At 39.8% G+C, this 21,593-nt stretch overlaps 1 protein-coding gene across 1 annotated transcript; it reads right to left on the bottom strand.

The window, feature by feature from the left end:
• Nucleotides 1-120: 120 nt before the first annotated feature.
• On the bottom strand, nt 121-14,837 carry pnisr (PNN-interacting serine/arginine-rich protein). The gene is made up of 12 exons (XM_017721502.2): nt 14,714-14,837; nt 12,716-12,829; nt 11,309-11,479; nt 10,383-10,618; nt 9,890-10,055; nt 7,754-7,944; nt 7,029-7,190; nt 6,003-6,102; nt 5,321-5,374; nt 4,144-4,314; nt 862-1,903; nt 121-495 (listed from the first exon to the last, which is right to left on the bottom strand). The coding sequence occupies exons 2-12, from the start codon at nt 12,801-12,803 to the stop codon at nt 465-467; spliced, it is 2,412 nt and encodes an 803-aa protein (XP_017576991.1). The 5' UTR covers nt 12,804-12,829; nt 14,714-14,837; the 3' UTR covers nt 121-464.
• Nucleotides 14,838-21,593: the final 6,756 nt, after the last annotated feature.

The following is a 21,593-nucleotide window of genomic DNA, read 5'->3' as shown; positions in this document are numbered from 1 at the left end:
AACTTCATTAACTTCATATTAACTAGGGAAGCCTAGAAAATGCCTGACCAAGCTCGTATTAGTGTGTACGAAACCCAAAGTCACAGCACCACATACAAACATACAAAAGGAACTTCAGGCTGCAGACAAAATCGTTTGTGTTTTATTGAACAATTTACATTAAATGTGAATTCTTTACTTCTTGCAGAGGGTTTTAAAACGTTAAACAGCTTCAAGATCCTAGTAACTACCTAATGCTGAGTCTTGCATAATACAAGGCAAAAAAACTAGAATTCAAAACGTCCTGTATTGCAGACATCGCTTAAAAAATATCACATATTTACAACTGTGTGGTTTTGGGAAGAGGGTTGGGGGTGGGTGGGGGTTGAGTGGAGAGTTCACCTACAACGTTGCCTCCACAATGAGACAAGCCCGTTAAACTCATGGAATTTTAAAATAAGTGCACAATTCAGGACCATCGCCCCTCAGCGCCTACGGCGGCTGGGAGAGTTTGACCTGCAAACAAAAACACAAGGACACTGTTAGTGTAATCTCACACACACCCACACACAACCACCCACACACCCTTTTACATCCAAGAGATCAGTACACAACCAGACCTTCTACAGCTGTAGCATCAACAGTGTACAATGAACAGAACAAGCAGTTTGAATGTAAACACTTTAGAAATCACCTGCTCTACTGTAAAATATCAATAATATCATGAACCTTTTGGCATTTTTAGCAAATTCACAATTTGAAATGAGAAAATTCTAGACTACCATTAAACGGACACACACACATTTATAACTAATTATTAATCAGAGACAAACAAACATAGCTTAACACATAAATAAGAAAAAGAGTAAAAATGGATACTACCTTGATCGCGACTTAGACTTGTGTTTGCGGCTTGCCTTCTTACCAGACTTGTGAGATTTTTCCGTTGACCTTGATCGACTACGTTTAGTTTTTTTAGACTTCTTTCCCTTGCTAAGCTCAGGGGATGGGGACCTGCTGGAGTCTGAGTCCGAGCGTTTCCGGCTACTTTTGGCCGACGATTTCTTACTAGATCTGCTGTTGCTGTCCTGCCGTGAATATTTCTCACTGTGCGAGTCTACACGTTCATTCTCGCGTCTTTTCCTAGACCTGCCTTCTTCCTCCCTCACCGAGCTGCCTTCTCTTTCTCGCTCTTTTTCCTTCTCTCTCTCTCTTCCTCTCTGCTTTTCTTTCCTCTTGTCTACCTCCTTCTCTTTTTTCTTCTTGTTCTCCTTTTCTCGGCTCTGGCTCCTTTCTTTCCTCCTCTCCCTCTCCCTGCTGGTTGTTCTCTGCCTCCGGCGGCTTCGGCTGCGGCTGCGCCTGTGTCGTCTGTCTCTGCTGGAGCTGCGGCTTGCCGCTTTAGCCTTTTCCCTGGACCTGCTCTTGCGGGCCCTGCTGGATCGGCGCAGGTGGGAGTGGCTGCGGCTTCTACTACGGCTGCGCTTCCTGTGGTGGGCAGAGCTTCTGTCTCTGCTACTCCGCCTCCTTTCCCGGTTCCCACGTTCAGATTGGCTGTGCCTGCGGTTACTGTGGGAGACAGATCGACTGCGCCTCCTCTTTCTCCGCGGAGAGGAGGAGCGTGATGAGGAACGTGATGATGAAGAAGAGGAAGAGGAAGAGGACTGGCTGGAGGAGGAACTGGAGCTGGAGCGTGATGAGCGGCTGTGGCGTTCGTTTGGAGAGCCATTCGTGCTTTCCACACCGCGGCCCGTGCGCTCCTTTCCTGACCCTGACCTCTTCACCTCGCTGACCTCCACCTCACTACGCGACCTACGGCGTTCTGCCACTGCCTCCACCTCTCTCTCTCTCACTTCCTGTTTGTGTTTGGGTTCTGACTGATCATCTTCATAAGTCTCTCTCTCCCTGCTCCCTCCAGCCGCAGCTTCTAGAAAAGACAAAAGAGCAAAAGTATTTTCACCAACTCTTGCATATAGGGATGCACCAATACTGGAATTGTGGGCATATATTCCATCCGTGTGTGTGTATGTGCTTTTCAAGATGGGTGGTGACCATCGTGGCCATTTTGGTTCCAACTTTAGTTTTTTCAATGGGAAGAGGGTCATGTGACACATCAAGCATAGAGAATTTCACAAGAAAAACAATGGTGTGCTTGGTTTTAACATAACGAGTACAAAGTATTCAATGACAATATTTAATCCATTCAGATCTAGGATGTGTTATTTGAGTGTTCCCTTTATTTTTTGGAGCAGTGTATATATATATATATATATATATATATATATATATATATATATATATATATATATATATATATATGCGCTGATACACAAACCTTTAAAAAAATGTAAACATGTAACAACAGATTACATCTGACAAACAACATTATGGAGATTTATGATTAATTTCTGCAGCGATAAAATTAATAAAATGCTAATTTAGGACACACTAGACAGAGACTCAAAAGTAAAAACATGAATTATTACAGTACGTATAAGAATTCAGTAATCGTGGATAATACAGAACTGCTGGTCATCCAAGACCGTGCAGTTATTTTTACTTTACACTACGTCATTTCTAGGGCTGCAACTATAGAATATTTTTGGAATTGAATATTTTTTGAGGATTTTTTCATCGATTAATCGAGTAATCGGATAAATCACACTTGTGTTTTTAAACAACTATATCGATAGTGTGTTATGCAACATGATCAGTCTCTTAAAATGAGCAAGCAATTGGCTGTTATTCCTCACAAAATGTTTTTATTCAAACTCAACACTTTTACGAGATCAAAGATTAAAACCTTTGGCTTATTTTCTCCAGAACTAAGCCCATTTATTCAACCTTTCTGTGAAACTTTTATGATGTACATGAAAAAAACTATGAAATACAGCTTCACAAACATAGGTTAGCCCATTTGTCCTTAGTTTTATCTGAATAAAAAAGGAAAAAGGGTGCAGTGAATGTAGTCATAAATTAATTTGTCCTTCTTTTGCATTTATTACTACTACTTTATGTATGAGGAAGGCGTGTTTTGAGATGTAACCCATCAGAGTGAGCGTGTGTGTGTTCGTGCGTGGGAGGGAGAGATGAGGAGAGATAAATTACATGAGATCTTGGTGCATTTGCTGTCTTTCTACTTATTATGCCTGGTCACTACCGACTCAACACGGGCTACAAATAATTACAAACACTGTACGTTCTACCAAGCGCTGATGTTCATATCAGTTAGCAATCGTAAACATATGTTGTAGAGGCTCCGAGTCCGCCTGGAGAAATGCAGTTCATGTGAGGATGCTTTCGGTTCAGGTGCTGCAGCATTGACGAAGTACTATTCTGGTAGGCCAGGTCCGTTTTACAGTGTATACACTGCACTACATTGGGCCTTGCGCAGCGTAAAATGGTCCCACACTTTAGACATTTTCGGCCTTTTACGCACACCAGTATCTTTAAAAAAAAAAAATTATTTAATTTTTTATTTTCCGCCATTACCACACAGCAAAACAAATCGCGCCACCTTATAAATCTTTGAAAAGTGCGTCAGTTATAACAGTGTAAAACAACGATACAGGAGCTGCGCAGAAGTCTACAAAGCGGGAGTTATACGATAGCAGAGATGTTAAAAATAGACGTTTAAAAAAGGACTTGACATAAATTAAACGAAGCCTCGAGGCAAATTCTTTTGTAACATTTTTTGTAATCAAATTACTCAAGTTACTCGAATAATTGTTTCATCATTTCAAATCCAGATGCTACAGATGGTGTTAACGTGCTAACAGGGACTTTCCTTTTTGCTTCTCCTATTTTGTTATATTCTGCATTTCACAGTGACATTACCCCTGTAGTGGAGAAGTTCTCAAATGCTGTATTTCCTCCTGACATTTGACATGAACAGAAACCATATATTGCTTTTCTAATGTTTCTCATGGAGCTTTTCTTAATGTTCCTTGCAGAAAAAATTACAGTTCCACAGCCAGCTTGTTATTGTGGGATCCTCTGCAGCTCAGACTGAAATATTTAAAGTACACCTATTTAATCCGTATGTTTCTTCAGTCAAAACCTCTGGCGATTGGAAAAACAAAAAACAAAACACTGGTGCATCCTTTGCACAAAGCTAATAGGTGAAGTATAATCTTGCATTACTTAATGCATGCAATGTGACATTACCTGTGATAACATGTGCTTCCAGGGCTTGTCTCTCCTGCTGCTCTTTTCGGCGGAAGGCATCTTGTTTTTGGCGGATGCGGTGGCGAAGCACCTCCTCATCAGTGTCTGATGATTCCGAGCCCCTCACACTGCGCTCGTCCTCGCTGTCCGAACCATACGCACCCAGACCTCCTGCAGCGACAAAGCCCATGCTTATAGCAAAAATACAACTTATAAAGCTTAAAACACTACAACATCCATATCACTGCTCTCTCCCACTAACACACACACACCCATACTCTCTCTTACGTCACCCTCCTGGGTAATGAAGCATGCTTTAATGACCTCAGCAAATACGGTTAATCACCATCATGCTGGGGACCCTAAATATTTGTGTTTTCCCTGATCTAGAACACCTGATTCAACTTTACAAGGTCCTCACATGCTTGGTCAGGGAAATTTGGCAAGCAGATTCATATTACATTACATACAACAGGGTTCCATGCCACAGACTTGAAACCCTTGATGATAAACTGAAACTTCAATTCTTCATACAAATCGTATGGAAAAAGTTGCATTCAGTCAGAAGGACATTAGTGAGGTCAGGTACTGATGTTGGATGATTAGATCTTGATCTTGCACCCTACTCTAATTCATCCCAACTAAATTAAAAGGTGCCCCATCATTCCAGAGAACATGGTTTCAATACTTCACAGCTCATGTGGGGCTGCTCTAGACAATCCTATTCCAGTACCAATGCTTTTCTATGGAGTTTGTACAAGCTGCATGTGATGTACCCCACTGGTAACCTTAAACCTTACAGTTCTCTCATTCTCACCAAATATTACCCCTAAATTGACAGCTGCACTAAAATGAAGTATTTTTTCCATTGCCAATTTAATCTTGAAGAAAAAAAAAAACTTGCCAATGCCAACAGTGAATATCTAGTGTGATTCTAGAGCAGGGAAAGCACAAAAACGTTGCAGAACATTGACACCCCAAGACCGGGATTCGGAAATATCTTAAAACTAAATACAAAGACACAGATGCAGATGGTTAACCACCTGTTATACAGTGAACCATACATAATGTAAAATAAATGCATAGTAAAAAAAACAAGCTAAGCCCAGAGTAACCCCACCCTGACCTTTGAATCCCCCCACCCGACCCACATTGGCATGCGGAAAAGAGCACTTACCGAGGCCGGTCAGAGAAGCCAGTGCACTGGACTGTGCCAGCTGTTTTGCAGGAGCTTTGATTCACATCAACAACAGGAACAACATGTTAAAACACATACAGCCACCATTTTCTCAAAGAGTCTCTAGAGAAGGACGGTACAGATATGCACTGTTCACAAGTGCTGCCTTTGGCAAGAACATAAAAAATAAAAAAAACAAAAAAAACAAATGGAGAGAAGAAGAGGGTTAACAATGTTTGTCCCACACACACACCCCACACACACACACAGAAGTCAACAGTGGAGAAGAGGGAGAGAACCACTTTGTACTAATGCAGTCTCTCTGAAACAGGAGTCCCGCTGGTATAGCAGTGAGAATTCTGCTCCGAGATAAACGCAGTTTTGAAGACCCGTCTGAGGGCTTTCTGATGAAACAAAGGCAAAAACTCCACTCTCTCTCTTTTTGCAGTTTCTTTTTTCTTCCATTTTGCATTAGTAGAGAATATCTGAGGAGACATTTCATTTTTGCTTGTTCATATAGAGGTTTTTTTTTTTTTTTAAATCAAGGTCATAAAAATGCCAGGCATATAAACTGGTCTCATATTTCTGAAGTCATAAACAAAACTACAGTGTGAATAGCAGCTTTTCTTCACTTTTAAACTGGGAGGCACAGTTTCATGGACAGAGGAGAAGATTAGCACACCTTTGGTGGCTTTGCGGTGGGTTTCTTTGGCCACCTGCAGGATTTCTTCATTCGTCACTTCGAGGAGGACTTCAGTCAGAAGTGTTTTGGTCAGGAGCATCTGTTCAGGGTTTCAAGTGAGAGGCAGTTAAAGGCATTTAAAAGTCATCAACGGCATCAACACAATTATGGCAAATCGTTTGATCAATCAGTCAGTAATTTACATAAAAAAACGTTTTAGAAACGTCTGTACAATTAAATCAAACTCATTCAGAGTGATTTAATTCACTGTAAAGAACCAAGGGACTAGATATCTACAACACCAAATACAGTCATGTTATTTAATATTCTAAACAACCAGTGAACCTATATGTGCCTTTTGAGATTTTATTTGTAGTGCTGATGATGGTTTAAAAAGATTTTCTTTGGGGGCTACTTTGCATGCATCTCCACCATGAACAGATATAAAATGCTTTAAACTAAAACCTTTTCTTCAGGCACCTGGTTCCTATCAGCACCACTGTGAAGAATTCTGACTCTCGGAGGTTCATGACATTGCACATCAAACCACTCTGAAAATAAATAAATGTGCCATCCCCCTGTAAGGGCTCCAATGATAAAATGGATTTAAGGTCCATATCATGCAGCTCTACTGCAGCTGTTAATCTAGAAACATTCACTTTTTTAAGCAGCCTTTGTTTATGTGACTGACCATTATGAAAAGCAAAAATTCTGTAGCTTTATTGATGTGCGCTTTCAATGATAAACAATTATGTTAAAAGCAGGTAGGTTGCCAATCCGGCACAGAAGAGTGCAATATACACAAGTAAATTCTATTTAGGAACATGAATGTTTTCCTACAGAGTGGATAATGCCAGTAAATGTAATGCAATCAGTATAAATTACATAACCACAGGAGTTCTAAGAATGCAGAATAGTTAGATTGATTGATTAACTGAATTACAGTCAACAGATAAATGGGTCAGGGAAATCAGCATTATTGGCAGCCCCAGAGCGCCTACACGAGTGAAAAGTATTCATGCTAACCAGCTGAAACTCTCTCTCCTCTTCAGTCATCTCTGGTTCGCTCTGCTCCTCACGTGCAGGAGATGAGTTTCTGCTGCTACTGTCTGGTCGTCTTCCCATCACACTCTCCTCTGCAGCCTCACCTTCTTCACCATCATCCTCCTCCTCATCATCATCACTGTCCTGAAAGCACAAATATACAAAAGGTTGGAGGAGGCTCAAGCGGAACAAAAGCTTGTGGAAGAACCCTCAGTTTCTTCATATGTATTTAACAAAGCAGAGTTTCTCAGTTAGCTGGATAATTTAAGCCAAAAGTGAGGATTGTCCCCTAGGAATGTACCTTACCTCATCTCCCATTGGACAAGCTTCAGTTTAGGCTTAAGTTATCTGGCTAACTGAAAAAAGTCTGCTTTGTGAAATACACTCCTTACCATTAGTGCTGTAAACATTAAAGAAACAGTTCAGTCAAAAAAGCTAATGCTGCTAACATGTTTGAATGAAAGTAAACAGTCACCAGTAAGCATGAATGCATCTGATGCATACTAGTTTCCATTTGCTGTTAGCCACATTAGCATGCTTGGTCAAGTAATTCCTCTAATATATTAACACTAATCTGAACACTGAACACGAGAATCCCTGACAGTATGAATAGTGAATGTCTGGGCAGTTCATTGTGTGTATGGGTCAGCAGTAACCTCAGGGATCCTTCTCCTGAGTGCTGAGTGCATTCTCTACAGGATGCTTACAAATTTGCTCTTGCGTGGCACCCGAGGGCCCTCTCCCTCTTCCTCTACCATATCATTATCCTTGTCCTCGTTTGCCATTTCAGCGCGCTCCTTCTCTAGTCTCTCCTTCTCCAGCTTCTTTTGCTTCTCTCTGTCCATCTTCTCAAGGCCCTCTCGAATCCATGCAGGCAAAGTTCTCCGTTTAACTGCATCTGAACAAAAACAAAAGTATCAAAATCTCATTGCATAAAGTTTCTTTTTCTTACTATTATTATTATTATTATTATTATTATTATTATTAGGTATGTAATGATACCACTTCTGTGATAAGTGCCTAAAAATCCTAATATTTATATAATTCTGCTTTTTTAATTTTGTAAAAGTTCTGTGTCACAAACTAGACAAACTAAACTTGAATGAATGGCACAAAAAAAATTAATCGTATACAAATAACTGCAAAAACAGTACTAACTAATTTTTCACAAATTAATTTCTCAAGTCATGTCTCACACCAGCATTCCTTTTACTCTATATGCTAACTCTATGAGCATCAAACTGTTTGAATTTGGCAAAGTCATTCACACCATCAGCAGAAGAAAATTTTTAGCTTAAAGCAAGAACCAGGCCCTGATACTGACAGGGCTGACTAATAAAGGCACAATGCAGGTGGTGTCAGAGAAAACAATAGTATAGCCAGCAGCCTGTTATGCTAGACCAGATGCTCAAAATTAACCTGGAGTCAGCACAACACCAGCAAAAACACCACCAGATGTGAAAGAACCAAGAACAATGCAATCTAAGATAAATAACATTGGCAGCGATTGACACGTTACTGTCAAATTTTTGCTGTTTTCCTGTTGGCCGTGAAACAGTCTTTTTATCTCTAAACTCCCCCCATTGAGTAAAAGCCAGTCCAAGATTTACTCATATGGTCTTTTGCTCAGTCACAGTCTCTTTTTCTCTTCCTCCGACAACATCATCTTCAGACCCTTCGCAGCCACTGCCATGATGTCTATGCTGGCAATACAGAGCTAGCTTCTTCTTATAGCCAGCTGAAGACCCAGAATCGACGTTGTGTGATGTGATTCCGTAAACTTTAAGCAGTTCTCGTAAGAGGTCTCGTGCCCAGTTACATAAAGCAGGTGTTCCAGGACCAGACTGGTGATGACCGAGACACCATTCTCCTATTATAAGTCAATGTACCATCCAAATAATTGTGAAGGTGTTATTTTAAGGTAAAATTGGTACATAACACTGCTTTAAATTAAAAGGCCAAAATGATCATGTTTTGTGTTGTTAAAATGTTGAGTTACCTACATTTATGTGTGGCTAATACTTCAAGAAAATTTTTAATCAGGATATGAAAGACTACCAGTACCTACCTTCAAAATACTGGCTTTTTTTTTTTTTTTTTTTTTTTTTTAACTACTCTCTCAAATGTGAACTAATCCAACACCACTGCGTGTGGTAAAAGCCCAACAACTGGCAGGCATGCGTGCATCATTCAGCAGTTCCTGGTATTGGTATTGCCAGTACTGAGATTATACCTGAATTGGTGCAGATTCCAATACTTAATTTTAAATACTTAAAATAATTAGTAACACAAATTATCATCATCATCATTATTATTATTATTATTATTTGAAATGTAAAACATCTGGGGAAGTCGTGCGCTGGAGGTTAGGGAACTGGCCCTGTGACAGGAAGGTTGCCAGTTTAATCCACAGCGCTGACAGTACATGACTGAGGTGTCATTGAGCAAGACACCTAACCCCCAATTGATCCCTGGGCACTGTGGATAGGGCTGCCCACTGCTCCGGGCAAGTGTGCTCACTGCCCCTGTGTGTGTGTGTGTTTGCGCGCTCACTAGTGTGCATGTGGTGTTTCACTTCACGGATGGGTTAAATGTGGAGGTGAAATTTCCCCATTGTGGGACTCATAAGGGTCACTTCAAACTGAAATCTGGGCTTTGTAGTGTTCTTCTACATTACAGCCATGCAACCTAAAACAATGATTCTGGCTGCACAACTCTTACAGCTTCATTGCAAAACTGAAAAAAGAAATCATGGGCACCAGACATGCCAGAGCTGACTGATTACATTTTAGATAAGTGTGCAAGTTTTTTTGACCAAACAAACAACAAATGTCTGCACCTACCAAGAGTTGGTGTGTCTGGTTTGATTCCTAATTGGTTGGGTGATCGTGGCCGGTCTGGCCTGAACCCTGGGAGTCTGTCTCGTCTGTTTTGGGGACCATCAGGCCAGTAAGGAGGGTGGAACCCAGCACCAGGTGGGCCATAAGCTCCTGCTGTTGCTGCTCCATGCTGTACACAACAAGAACCACAATGATATCACAGGAATTTCACTCAAAAATCTTTCATAAGAGTCATATGGACTAAATTCAAGCAACTGCACGCAGCCTGTCCATCAAAGAGACAAGTAATGACACCTACAATGGATGATATTTTTTATTTATTTTTAAAAATAGTGCAATGAAATAACAGAAGCCAAATGGACACAAACACTTCCTGTAGTACAACCTGCCACAATGATTGCATTGATCATTTCGCATAATCAATATCACTGACAATTAATGGAGTAGTGCAGCGGCTTAACTGTCCATATGCAATTCTTGAGCAGTCACATCATACCTGATAATCAAACTGGTTGACTCCAATTGGAGCCATAGGGTAGTGTTCCGACTGGCTCCCAAAACCATGGCTGTTCTGAGGGAAGACTCCGTGGTGTGGATCCGCAGGGAACTCCACACTGTCCTGGCTGTTACTGTCCTCAGACGGGTTCACAACATCCATAGGTCCCGGCCCAGGTGTAATCCAAGCCTGATCTGCAGGAGGCGGTGGCGGCGGCTGCCCATGCATTGCCCAGTCTAAACAACACACAAGTTTGAAAATTACTCCTAAAATATATATTATGGGAAAAAAAAAAAAAGAAATGAAGAATTTCTGATTTAAACTAGGAATAATGAATAAACACTATGAATAAAAATGTATAATTAAATTAATGATTAGATACTACTAGTACAATTAAGTCAAATTATTGACTCAATCTCTATTTTGTGAATATCATGAATAATTTGTATTCATGTGACAGAATTCTGACCAATGTCCTTTCCAAAACCTGTCTAAACAATACACAAAACGTTGTTTATGATAAACATGAAAAAAAGAAATTCAGAACTTCTGATTGAAACTAGGAAACTTAATAAAAATGTTAAAATAAAATTAGATATTCGTAAAAAAAATTTTTTTAAATCAGTAAACATTTTTTATTAACATTTTGTTACACATTTAATCTATGCGTAAACCTATACCATGATTAGTTGAATAATAAAAGCATTTAAGTCAAGTTTAGACACTGCAGCTATTGTTTCTGTAAAATTTTAAGTACTTAAAAAAGTCTTAAGAATGTGAGCCTTAAAATAAAATTTAATCATTTTCCAAAGAATCATAACCTAATAAACATGGTCGAGGGCACATCTCTTTAAATATCAACAATTCACTGAACATGTCAGACTTCCCCAGTACTCATGACAAATCAGCACATAATTTAGTAGCACCTGGCTGCCACATTCTCCCAAAGTTGGAGTCTGGAGTTTGGAAGGTTGTGTGGTTACTGTGAGCATCCAGGCCGGGGATATCTTGTCCATTGGGCTGCTGATCTACTGCCCCAACGCTCGACTCCTTCTGAGCGATCCATGCTTGAGCTAGAGCAGCCCAGTCCACCTGACCTGCAATACACAAACAAAAAACACACACGGACTCACTGCACAGTGCAATATGAGGTCAAAAGGGGAAAGAAAGGAATACACTTTAAAGACTACTGGAAAAGCACTGCTGTTATCGCTACCATTAAGTCCTACTGTATTACACTTGGTATAAAATATGCACTACTTACAGACTGCTTTCTCATAGTTTACTAAAACTGTTATCCAAGAATAAATAAATGCTACTACTGCGATTATACTGATTCATATCATACAGCCATGACTACTTGATTTGACACTGATTTCTTCATTCCAACTTGTTCAGTCCCTCACAATATCTTGACACTCATTCAAAACAAACATTTTCTCTGTTATGCGAAAGAAAAACTCCTCAAAACACAGAGTCAGAAAAGCAGTGGTATTAAATTAACCAGAGCGATTAGGCCAAGAAATTGTGCATATTTCTGATTAAAATTATGCATAAAGAGAAATACTAATGAACTTTTACACATGCCATTCCTTGTATAGCTTCATTAAAGCTAAAGAGATGAGGGGTCTTCCTCATCACTCAGTGGCTCCACAGCATCAAATGTTCTGACTAGCTCCACACTCAGGCATGAGCTCATCTGTAGGACTTGCATAAGTCACTAAAAGTTTGATTGTTTTGAATTGGTTGCCATACAGCTTTTTTTTCAGTTCTCAAACATGCACATCTGTACCAAAAATCATGTAAATACAGTTTTTTTGAATGAAAAATCTTTCATAGATCATATTTCATATGTACTCCTCTGTGTGCTTCTACACATTGTAGTGTACTGCTGAAAATTTGTGTTACAAATTCTACAAAGCAGACTGAACTGAAGGTTTGACGATATAGCAACAATAACAGAGGTAAGACTTTTCTTAGAATTTATAAATGGTCAATTGCATGCACACTGCCTGTAAGCACTGCCATTAGACTGGGGCATTCTGGCAAGTGTCATCTAGAAGCTGAACTCCCCTAACATTAGGCTGTGGAGCAGTGGAACCGTGTTCTCTGGAGCACTATGAAATACGTTTGGGATGAGCTGGAGTGGAGTTTATCCAGAACTAATCATCTAATATCAGTATCTGACCTCACTAATGTTCTTGTGTCTGAAAAGCCTTAGTTCCTGCAGCAATATGGGGACAGCCTCCCTATTAATGCCCTTGATTTCAGAAGCAATGTTGGAGGAGTAGGTGTCTACAAACTTTTGGATAGACAGTGATAAAACAACATACCAGGATCTTGCTGATGCTGAAATGACTGCATCCACTGCTGCTGGCTCAGGGGCCACTGTGGCCAGGGCTGCCCACCCTGGTCCCACATTGTGTCTGACTGTTTATCCCTGGAGCCTGCCCAGAACAACATGAGAATCAGCACAAGTATCTCAGGCACAATTCAAAACATACCCCAATCTGAGGAGCATGCATCAACTACGAAGACACAGCCCTGACTAAAGCATAAAGAATTACTAGTAATGTCACTCACTCAATCTCTCTTTACAATTTATGACCTTTTCTTTGGGTTGAAATAAAGAAAACTGGAAACAGAATCAGCTTAGGGGAACGAAGAGAATATACACTTTGATTAAACAACTTACAAAGCCAGCACAGCAGTGAAAAGAATGGAAAAATGAAATACATCAAAAAATGACAGATGACTATTAGCTTATTAGCAATCAATCATAACACAACTCCTAACTATAACAGTGAACTGTTGAGTTAATATAAAACAATAACAGCACATTTAGAACAGGACGGTTAAGGGAAACAGCTTTACCCGTTATCCAGAATGCACCTGTTTATCTAAATGAGCTTTGTTGTTTGATGTGACTAGTACTAGATGTAAAATATAAGATTAGATTAAAATGTTTGCTGAAAAAAAAAAAAAAAAAAAAAACTAAAATGTGACGGATAATAAAATCTGACCGATATTTCAAAACGATACTTGATAAAGTATTCATTGTACTATGGAAGAGTAGAATTTTTAGACAGCACTACGGCAATGCTGTAGCCCTGCTGGTGACATCCTGTATAAAAAAAATGTGTGGCCACGACTTAGTAAGGCATCGGAACGAGATCCTAATGCATGGCCACAACTTAGTTAGGCGTGGGAACGAGATCATGGCTTACAAAGTCGTGGCCACGCATTAGGATCTCATTCCCACGTTAATAAGGCGTGGCCACACATTATTTTTATTTATACAGGATGTCACCAGCAGGGATCCGTAAGTATAGGCAGATACGTCAATGAAAAATATCGGTCCACAGGTCCCGTGTTAATGCCTCACCAGTTGGAGTATAACTTGTATATCTTTTTAGCCACAGTCCCACCAGAACCGGGCCAAACTTAGTAAGGCGTGGGAATGAGACGATTAAGTCGCGGCCATGCATTATTTTTATTTATACAGGATGTCACTAGCGGGGCTCAAGATTTTAGTAGATGTGTATCCGGGACATTAGCTAGGCGCGGTAATGAGATGATTAAGTCGTGGCCACGACTTAATCATCTCATTTCCACGTCTTGCTGAGTCGTGACCACGCATTAGGATCTCGCTCCCACGCGTTATTTTTATTTGTACAGGATGTCACCAGCGGGACTCCGTACAAAGGAATATAACTTTAGGGGTATAATATATCCGACGCCGCGCTGTAGCTGGGCTAGATAACTCAGCTGCGGCTTGATAACATTTCTGTTCATTTGGACTCAAATTCCTCAACGCCGACGTTTCTAAACCGCAACGACAACAACAACATTCTAGCAAACATTCGCTATTCTGATAACAGCATGTTCATTATACCGAAATCAATTCCGCGAGAAGCTTTAATTCAGTCAGTTAGCTTAGCTTAGCTACCGATACCAGCCAACAGTGGCGTTAGCAGTTAGCTAGCGCGGCTAAGCTTCGCGCTGCCCGCTGCTTAAAAGGCCCGCGTGCGAGTGTTTACGTGCTGCTGCTCGCTTTGATCGACAGACGATTCTCTCGGTATTATTATTATTATTACTCCACTCCGATGTTTTGATGATTAGCGCTATTTATAGATTATTCCCTGTTCCACACTGTTTATCTCAGCGCAGCACAGGCCGCACCGCGGCCCCGCTGCCTTCCCGACTCCGAGCCTGCAGATCGGCGCGGTATGTGCCCTTGTACAGACGCGTTTCCCGGGCCGGTGTGGTTCGTTTTACCCGAACTGTTTAAAAGTCTCGGTTCGGCTCCGCGGCTCCGCGGCTCCGCTCACCTCTCAGTCCTGCGCGCAAAATGGCCACCAGCCCGCCCGGAAACTCTCACGGCGCTGGGTCCGTGTGTCCCGGATACACATCTCCTGAAAGACTGAGCCCTACGGAGCCCCGCTGGTGACATCCTGTATAAATGATATAAGGCGTGAGATTAACGCGTGGGAACGAGATCCTAATGCGTGGCCACGACTTAGTAAGGCATGGGAATGAGATGAGTAAATTGTGGCCATGACTTAGTAAGGCCTGGGAAGAGGATCACAGCTTACTAAGTCGAGGCCACGCGTTAGGATCTTGTTCCCATGCTTTACTAAGTCGTGGCTACGCCTTATTTTTATTTACAAAGGGTGTGACCAGGGGGGTTAGGGTTATATCCCCGCAGGGGATATCCTGTATAAATAAAAATAAGGCCTGGCCACGACTTAATCATCTCATTCAGATCCTGCCCCGATGCCTCCTACGTTACAGATGGACTGGGCAGGATGTCAGAATGCTCTCCATGACACTCCATGACACAGCAGATGCGCTGCTGTATCTTCACTCATGCTCCAACATTGCTCTTTTCTGATTCATGTATTAATGTTTCAGAATTTCTGCACGATACAGTGGTTTAAATGTAAACAGTCACTGAGAGTGGTTTGGTGTGAAATAATGAATTGTAGAGAAGGCTATTGACTCAGATTTTTATACAGTGGTGGTGGTAGAAACCAGGGGTCACAATGTTGACAACACAAATATACCATTTTGTTTACTATCCAAAACCATCAGTGAACTTACACGTCTTATTTTTTTAAATGTCACGTTGATCAATCAATCAATCAACCTTTATTTTGACTCGGAAGTACATTGAGGGCAACCCTCATTTTCAATGTAGCCGAGCATTTACAAAAACAGGGATTGACATGACAAAGAAAACTACATTTAATCATTTTAAATTAAAAGAAAATTTAAAATAACAGTGAATAAAAGATAAAAAATAAAACTGGTGGTTTAAATGATAAGAGAATCGGATCAAAAGAAGATAAGAGGTTAATAAAGTAATAATACAATAATACACATTAAAAAGTAATGATACAAAACTATTAAAAATAAAATGAGAGAGAAAAAAATTTATAAATAAATAAAGAACTAAGAGAAGAAGTAAAACAAAAAATAAAAGTTCAGAATAAATAAGATTAAGTAAAACAGGTACAGGCTTTCTGAAGGTGGTTAGATATTAAAAGTTTAAAATGACTAAGTGACACCAGTGAATTCCAGCTCGCTGGTGCGCTGTAACTAAAAGCAGATTTTCCCAGTTCAGTAAAAACTCTTGGCACCTGGCAGCTGATCCAATTACTAGAGCGAGTCTTATGATAACTGTTATTTGTATTCATCAATGAAGTGATGTATTCTGGCGAATAACCGGAGAGTGTCTTATAAATAAAAATCAACCAGTGTGATTCCCTTCGTACTGTTAAAGAGGGCCACCCAACTTTCGCATACAGTTGATAATGGTAAAATAGAGTTAAATCTGAAAAAACTTAAGTTATCTTTGGTAACTATTTTGCCTTACAACTCCCTGCATGTACCTCTCCACCATGAATCAATAAAACTGACTTGATTTAATACCAAAAATATCACTACTCAGTATGTGACAGGGCACTCATAAACATTTCATGTATTAACTTTCTGTAAGGTACATAACTTTTAGAGGACTTAAACTCATCAGACATCTGGTTCCTATTATTATCACTTTGAAGAATTCTGACCCAGTACTGAGCTATAAAAAAAGGTACAAATACATATCTTTCCCCTGGAAAAGTGAAAGCAGTGGACCTTTAAAGGCATGTTCATGCTTAGCTGGTTTGGGTTGATTAAAATGAACCCTGGTGCCATGGCTCTGAGAGTACGGTGCATCAGAACAAGCCATTTGAACCCTTGTGCAACCCAGTAACTAGACCGAGAACAACCTCTAAATGCAATCTGGTGTTGTTCCATTGAAATATGAGCAGAAAAATATTGTAAAAGATGTGCATTCCAGCCCAGTCCATCTTTTCTGTTCTTTATTTTGTATTTGTTTTTTTTTTGTTTTTTTAAGATCATATACAGGCATGAATGGACTGTGTTTTCTGTAGAGGATGTGTTATCTTATTTTCACTTCAAAAAATCTACAAAACCTGTCAGAGGCACCCATGTTTTTGTATAAAATTGTAAAACCTGTTTGATAATGTTGAAAAGTTTTGTTGCAAGATGAAGTAAAAAAGATAAATGTTATTAATAAATTTCAGGAATAAAGAATCATGTAGAATAATAGCCATTTAAGTCCATGTAAGGCTCATTTTGACCACATGGAGGCAGAGTAAGACAAGCAGCTGAAAGGGTTGCTAAGGCTTCCAGGCTTGTGTGTAAATCCAGCATTCAGTGTGTTACCACAGCAGGTTTAATGTTTCTCCACACACATGTCGCACTTCCAGAGTAACAGGAAATAAACCTGGGAAGAGTTTCCTTATTGCTCAGCACAGATGGCGTGATGGACTGAAGAGCAAGTAAACACTCTAGTGCGCCAAACACGACATTTGAAAGCAATTTCCATATAAATATTTCTATTTATTTAAGGTAAATGTCAAACATTAATGAAATAAGTATCTTCTTCACTCTCAGTTTTTTATAAATGTCAAACATACCATCTATTTAACAATCAATGAGTTCAAGAAAAAGTAATCAACATGATACATGATTATATAAAAATTTTAATCTGTGCTTTTTAAATATTTATATAACTGCAACACAAAAGACTATCATGGGGAAAAAATAAGTACCTGTAAAATGCATCAAAATCTCACTTTCAGCATGGAGATAACATTTTATAAGCTAAAGTTAACTTCATTTGATAATTAACGAAAAATAACTAACTAAGAGAAACTACTGGGAAACTCCACTGTCTTTGTGTCTCTAATGCAATGTCAGATGTAAAACCTATGTAGAGGAGTTTTTGCCAAATTGGAAAGCAATCTCTACAGTGGAAAACGTGAAATGCAAGGCAGACATGACATTACTGTTCAATAGTGACATACAAAATACACACCAAAATGAAGAAAACAAAACCCCTCTTACATTGTGTTTACTCCATGATAGGTGAATAACAGCGTATCCATTCTGGCACAGAAAAAAGGCTGATGCATGCAAACCCTCCATGCATTGATCCTTCATACATCAGGTGCATCCAGCAAGCACTAGGCCCTTGCTGCTAATGAAGCTTGCATAAAAAATAGTGGTTTTATGGGGCAAAACAATCAGTTAGTGAGGAATTGCCACTAAATGACTGATAGTCATTAGGAAATAGTTGAAGGTCAGTGAGTTCAAAAGCTCACAATAGCTAATCTGATGCTGTCAGACTGTTGACACCTTTTATTTTGAGGCACTGCTGAAACAGTCATGACCAGATGAGGAGTTATCTGTAGTCAGCTTGTCCTTTATATAAGCCATCAAAGAGGAGAGATTCTCTAGGGATTGTTTAGTCTGTGTAGAATCTGTTTCAGATTCATCTGAGCTGTGTCCTTGACAAAATATAATACAATCCACTATTCTTCAAAGTGAGTGTTGTAACGCTGGGGAGCAATGATGAGGCAGACACATACGCTGCGAGAAGCAAGATTTATTAGGGGCAAATCTATAATCAGGGTCTAGACAGTCCAGGGTCAACGAGCCAACATGGAGAGATGGAGGGACAGACATGACATAAAGGAAGAAAGACTAGAAGTACATCAGAGGTCGAAAGAAACAACGGCATACAATACAATACAAAGACCAGCAAACTAACAGCGGAAAACACAGGGCTTAAACACAGGAACAGGTAACAAGACACAGGTGGTTAACAGTGGGTTAACAAGACACAGGCCATCAAGGGTGGAGTTTAGAAACAAGGGGACAGGACAGGGAAGAATCAAAACAAGGAAGCACATGGACAAGACCATAAGGTAAACAAAAGCACAGGGAAGTCTGGGAGGGGCCAATCGTCTGTTTTTGTTGTGTGTATGGAAATACAGGGACCTACATCAAGGTGGATGCCAGCCTGGACTGTATTTGTGCTTCCAAATATTATCAGATAAAAAGTCTGTTAAAAATTCAGATTTTGCAAAAACCTGTCCATCAAACCTATGAATGATTCATTTCTGCAATATGTTAAGCTACACTATGGGTTCAAAAATGGTTTAAAAAAGGCCTTTTTAACATTATATTTTCTCAACAAGAGAATTAGAACAGTTATATATGTAATATCGGCTTATATTAACATATAAAAGGTACAGTTGTGCTGACACACCATCATGGTTTAATAACGTTTGAACGAGAAGTACTTGAACAACATGCAGTATAAAATAATATAAAAATACTGTATTTTTAAATAAAACTATATAACACTAATGTATTTTGAGAGTTAATACTTTTGCATTTCTTCCTGTTGGGGGATCTAGATTGTTCACATAATCTACTGTCAAGGCACCCAGCAAATCTCGACTGGCTTCTTGACCGAAAGTTGTGCTGGAGCACACAGAGAATTAAGGGGGTGAACCTTTTGCTTGCCAGTCACAGTTGCACTTTAATTGTTTATGCATAAATAATCCACTTAACAGCTAAACTATCCATCCATCCATCCATCCATCCATTTTCTAAGCCGCTTCTCCGTCAGGGTCGCGGGGGGATGCTGGAGACAGCTAAACTAATTGACTGAAAATCTTACACTAATGGCTTGGCACTGCATTAGAATTAGCATATTCTAGCAATGGTAATCATGATAGGAATAGTGGATGAAATAATGACAATTATGAGAATTACAGCTGTTAGTAAACCAAGGTTCCATCCATTTATTACTTAATGCATGATGTATATTTTCTCTCTCATACATATTAGAATTAGGCTACGCACCAGCCTCTTTCCATTTGCTATTTATTTACAAGGCTGCAAAAGCTACGAGAATCACACAGTTTGTTCTAATCTCACACTCTCATGCCACACTTGACATTTCTCATGTACTTTTTTTTTTTTAAAAAACAACCCACCAATGAATTTGAACGTTCAGTGATTAAATACAGTGGGAATCTGCAGGTTATTTCAGTACAAGAGCAATTGAGCTGAGAATTGAACACAGTGCACTCGTATGTAAGAGAGTAGAGAAAAAAACTTTACACTGTAATGTGGTGACAGAATCTCAGACGTGTGCGGATGAAAGACGAGAGTGATTTAATAAATATAAACAGTTGTAAAAAAGGGCAAAATATAAACGAAATCAGAGTCCAGGCAAAAAGTCAAAAAGCACAGATCCAATCACACAAGCAAAGGTACTGAGGGACAAAGCAGCAGTTGAAAAACACACGGGATCAAACTGGACAACAGGGAAATGCTCAGTAGTCTCAGAGATACAATACTTCGCAAAGGGTCTACCTAAAGTCCGGGCTGTTATACTCTACTCTATGAGTCACATGATCACAAACACAGGTGTACCACATTTTTAGTCAGGAGACTGAGATCGCTGATAGCAGCGTTTGTGAAAGTTTGTGGTCACATGGGATTCCCGAGTACCCTGGGAAATGGAGTTCTCCCCATTGTTGGAGTTCAAGTGCAACTGTTCAATCACCTGGTCTCCCAGAGCATTCAGGGAGATGAAGTCCGTTTCCAAATGTGTGACATACACAAAATGAGAAAAACCAGAACTGAAGTAAAATGAAAAGGTAAATAATTGACTTGGTCAATAAACTAAACATGATTAATAACGTGATAAGTTTTCACGATGCTAGCTATCATCACCCATTTTTGCTGTGTAGCTTGAGATCTGAAGTGCCGTTGGTGAAGAATTTGACAGTGCCGCACCCAGATGTGGCACAAGAACTGACGTTTTGGATGGCCATGGCAAATTCTCAGGTGGCATGAGCCTCGTTCTTGTGCAGCATCTTTCTTGTGTGGATCCAGTCACTTGTGTGTGCATATTGGAAATTCATTTCCCATTTGCGTTTTCTTGCACATCTTGCACTTCATATATGTAGAATATAACTGAAACTTTAGCTAAGCATCACTAATACACTGTCGCTGGAAATAATCTGCACTTGCTGCACTGTACCACTAGGCCCTACTGCTGCACTGGCTGCACTGTACCACCAGGACCTACTGCTGCACTGGCTGCACTGTACCACTAGGTCCTACTGCTGCACTGGCTGCACTGTACCCCTAGGCCCTACTGCTGCACTGGCTGCACTGTACCACTAGGCCCTACTGCTACACTGGCTATGCTGTATCACTAGGCCCTACTGCTACACTGTACCACTAGGCCCTACTGCTGCACTTAGCTGCACTGTACCACTAGGCCCTACTGCTGCACTAGCTGCACTGTACCACTATGCCCTAGTTCATTCTTCATCAAGTCATGTTATGCAACAGAATATTATTTTATGGTGAAGTCAAAGAAAAAAGATCATTTAAATGATATTTTATCCAAAAAATACATTTACTTTATTGTTTTTATATTAAATTAATATATGTACTGTTTATGTGGAAAGATCTGAGCATGGCAGATAGACAGTTTTTTTATTAATATTTGCGACGGAATTTTAGTGGTGTCTAAAGACATTTAAAAAAGCTGTATTACGAAAAATAATTAAATAAATAAAATGTTAAAATGAAACCCACCTTCCCCACCAAACCCCATACTGTCCACCACTTAAAACCTACTGAAATCAGTGAAATCTCATTCTAAGAAAACATTAAAAAACATTAGCAGGCCTGTATTCACATCTGAATGAAATGAAAACATCAGCACATTTTCAAATATTTATATGGCTGCCAGACTGTGTGCACAATTCTTGGGTTTCTTACCTTCCAAGCCAGCATGGATTGACCCTTCCCCAGGCCAACGAG

The sequence above is a fragment of the Pygocentrus nattereri genome, chromosome 19 (genome assembly GCF_015220715.1).
Source record: "Pygocentrus nattereri isolate fPygNat1 chromosome 19, fPygNat1.pri, whole genome shotgun sequence".
In the NCBI taxonomy this organism is placed as follows: domain Eukaryota; kingdom Metazoa; phylum Chordata; class Actinopteri; order Characiformes; family Serrasalmidae; genus Pygocentrus; species Pygocentrus nattereri.
The sequence above is the reverse complement of the archived record's forward strand: the minus strand, read 5'-3'. Positions and strand labels throughout refer to the sequence as shown.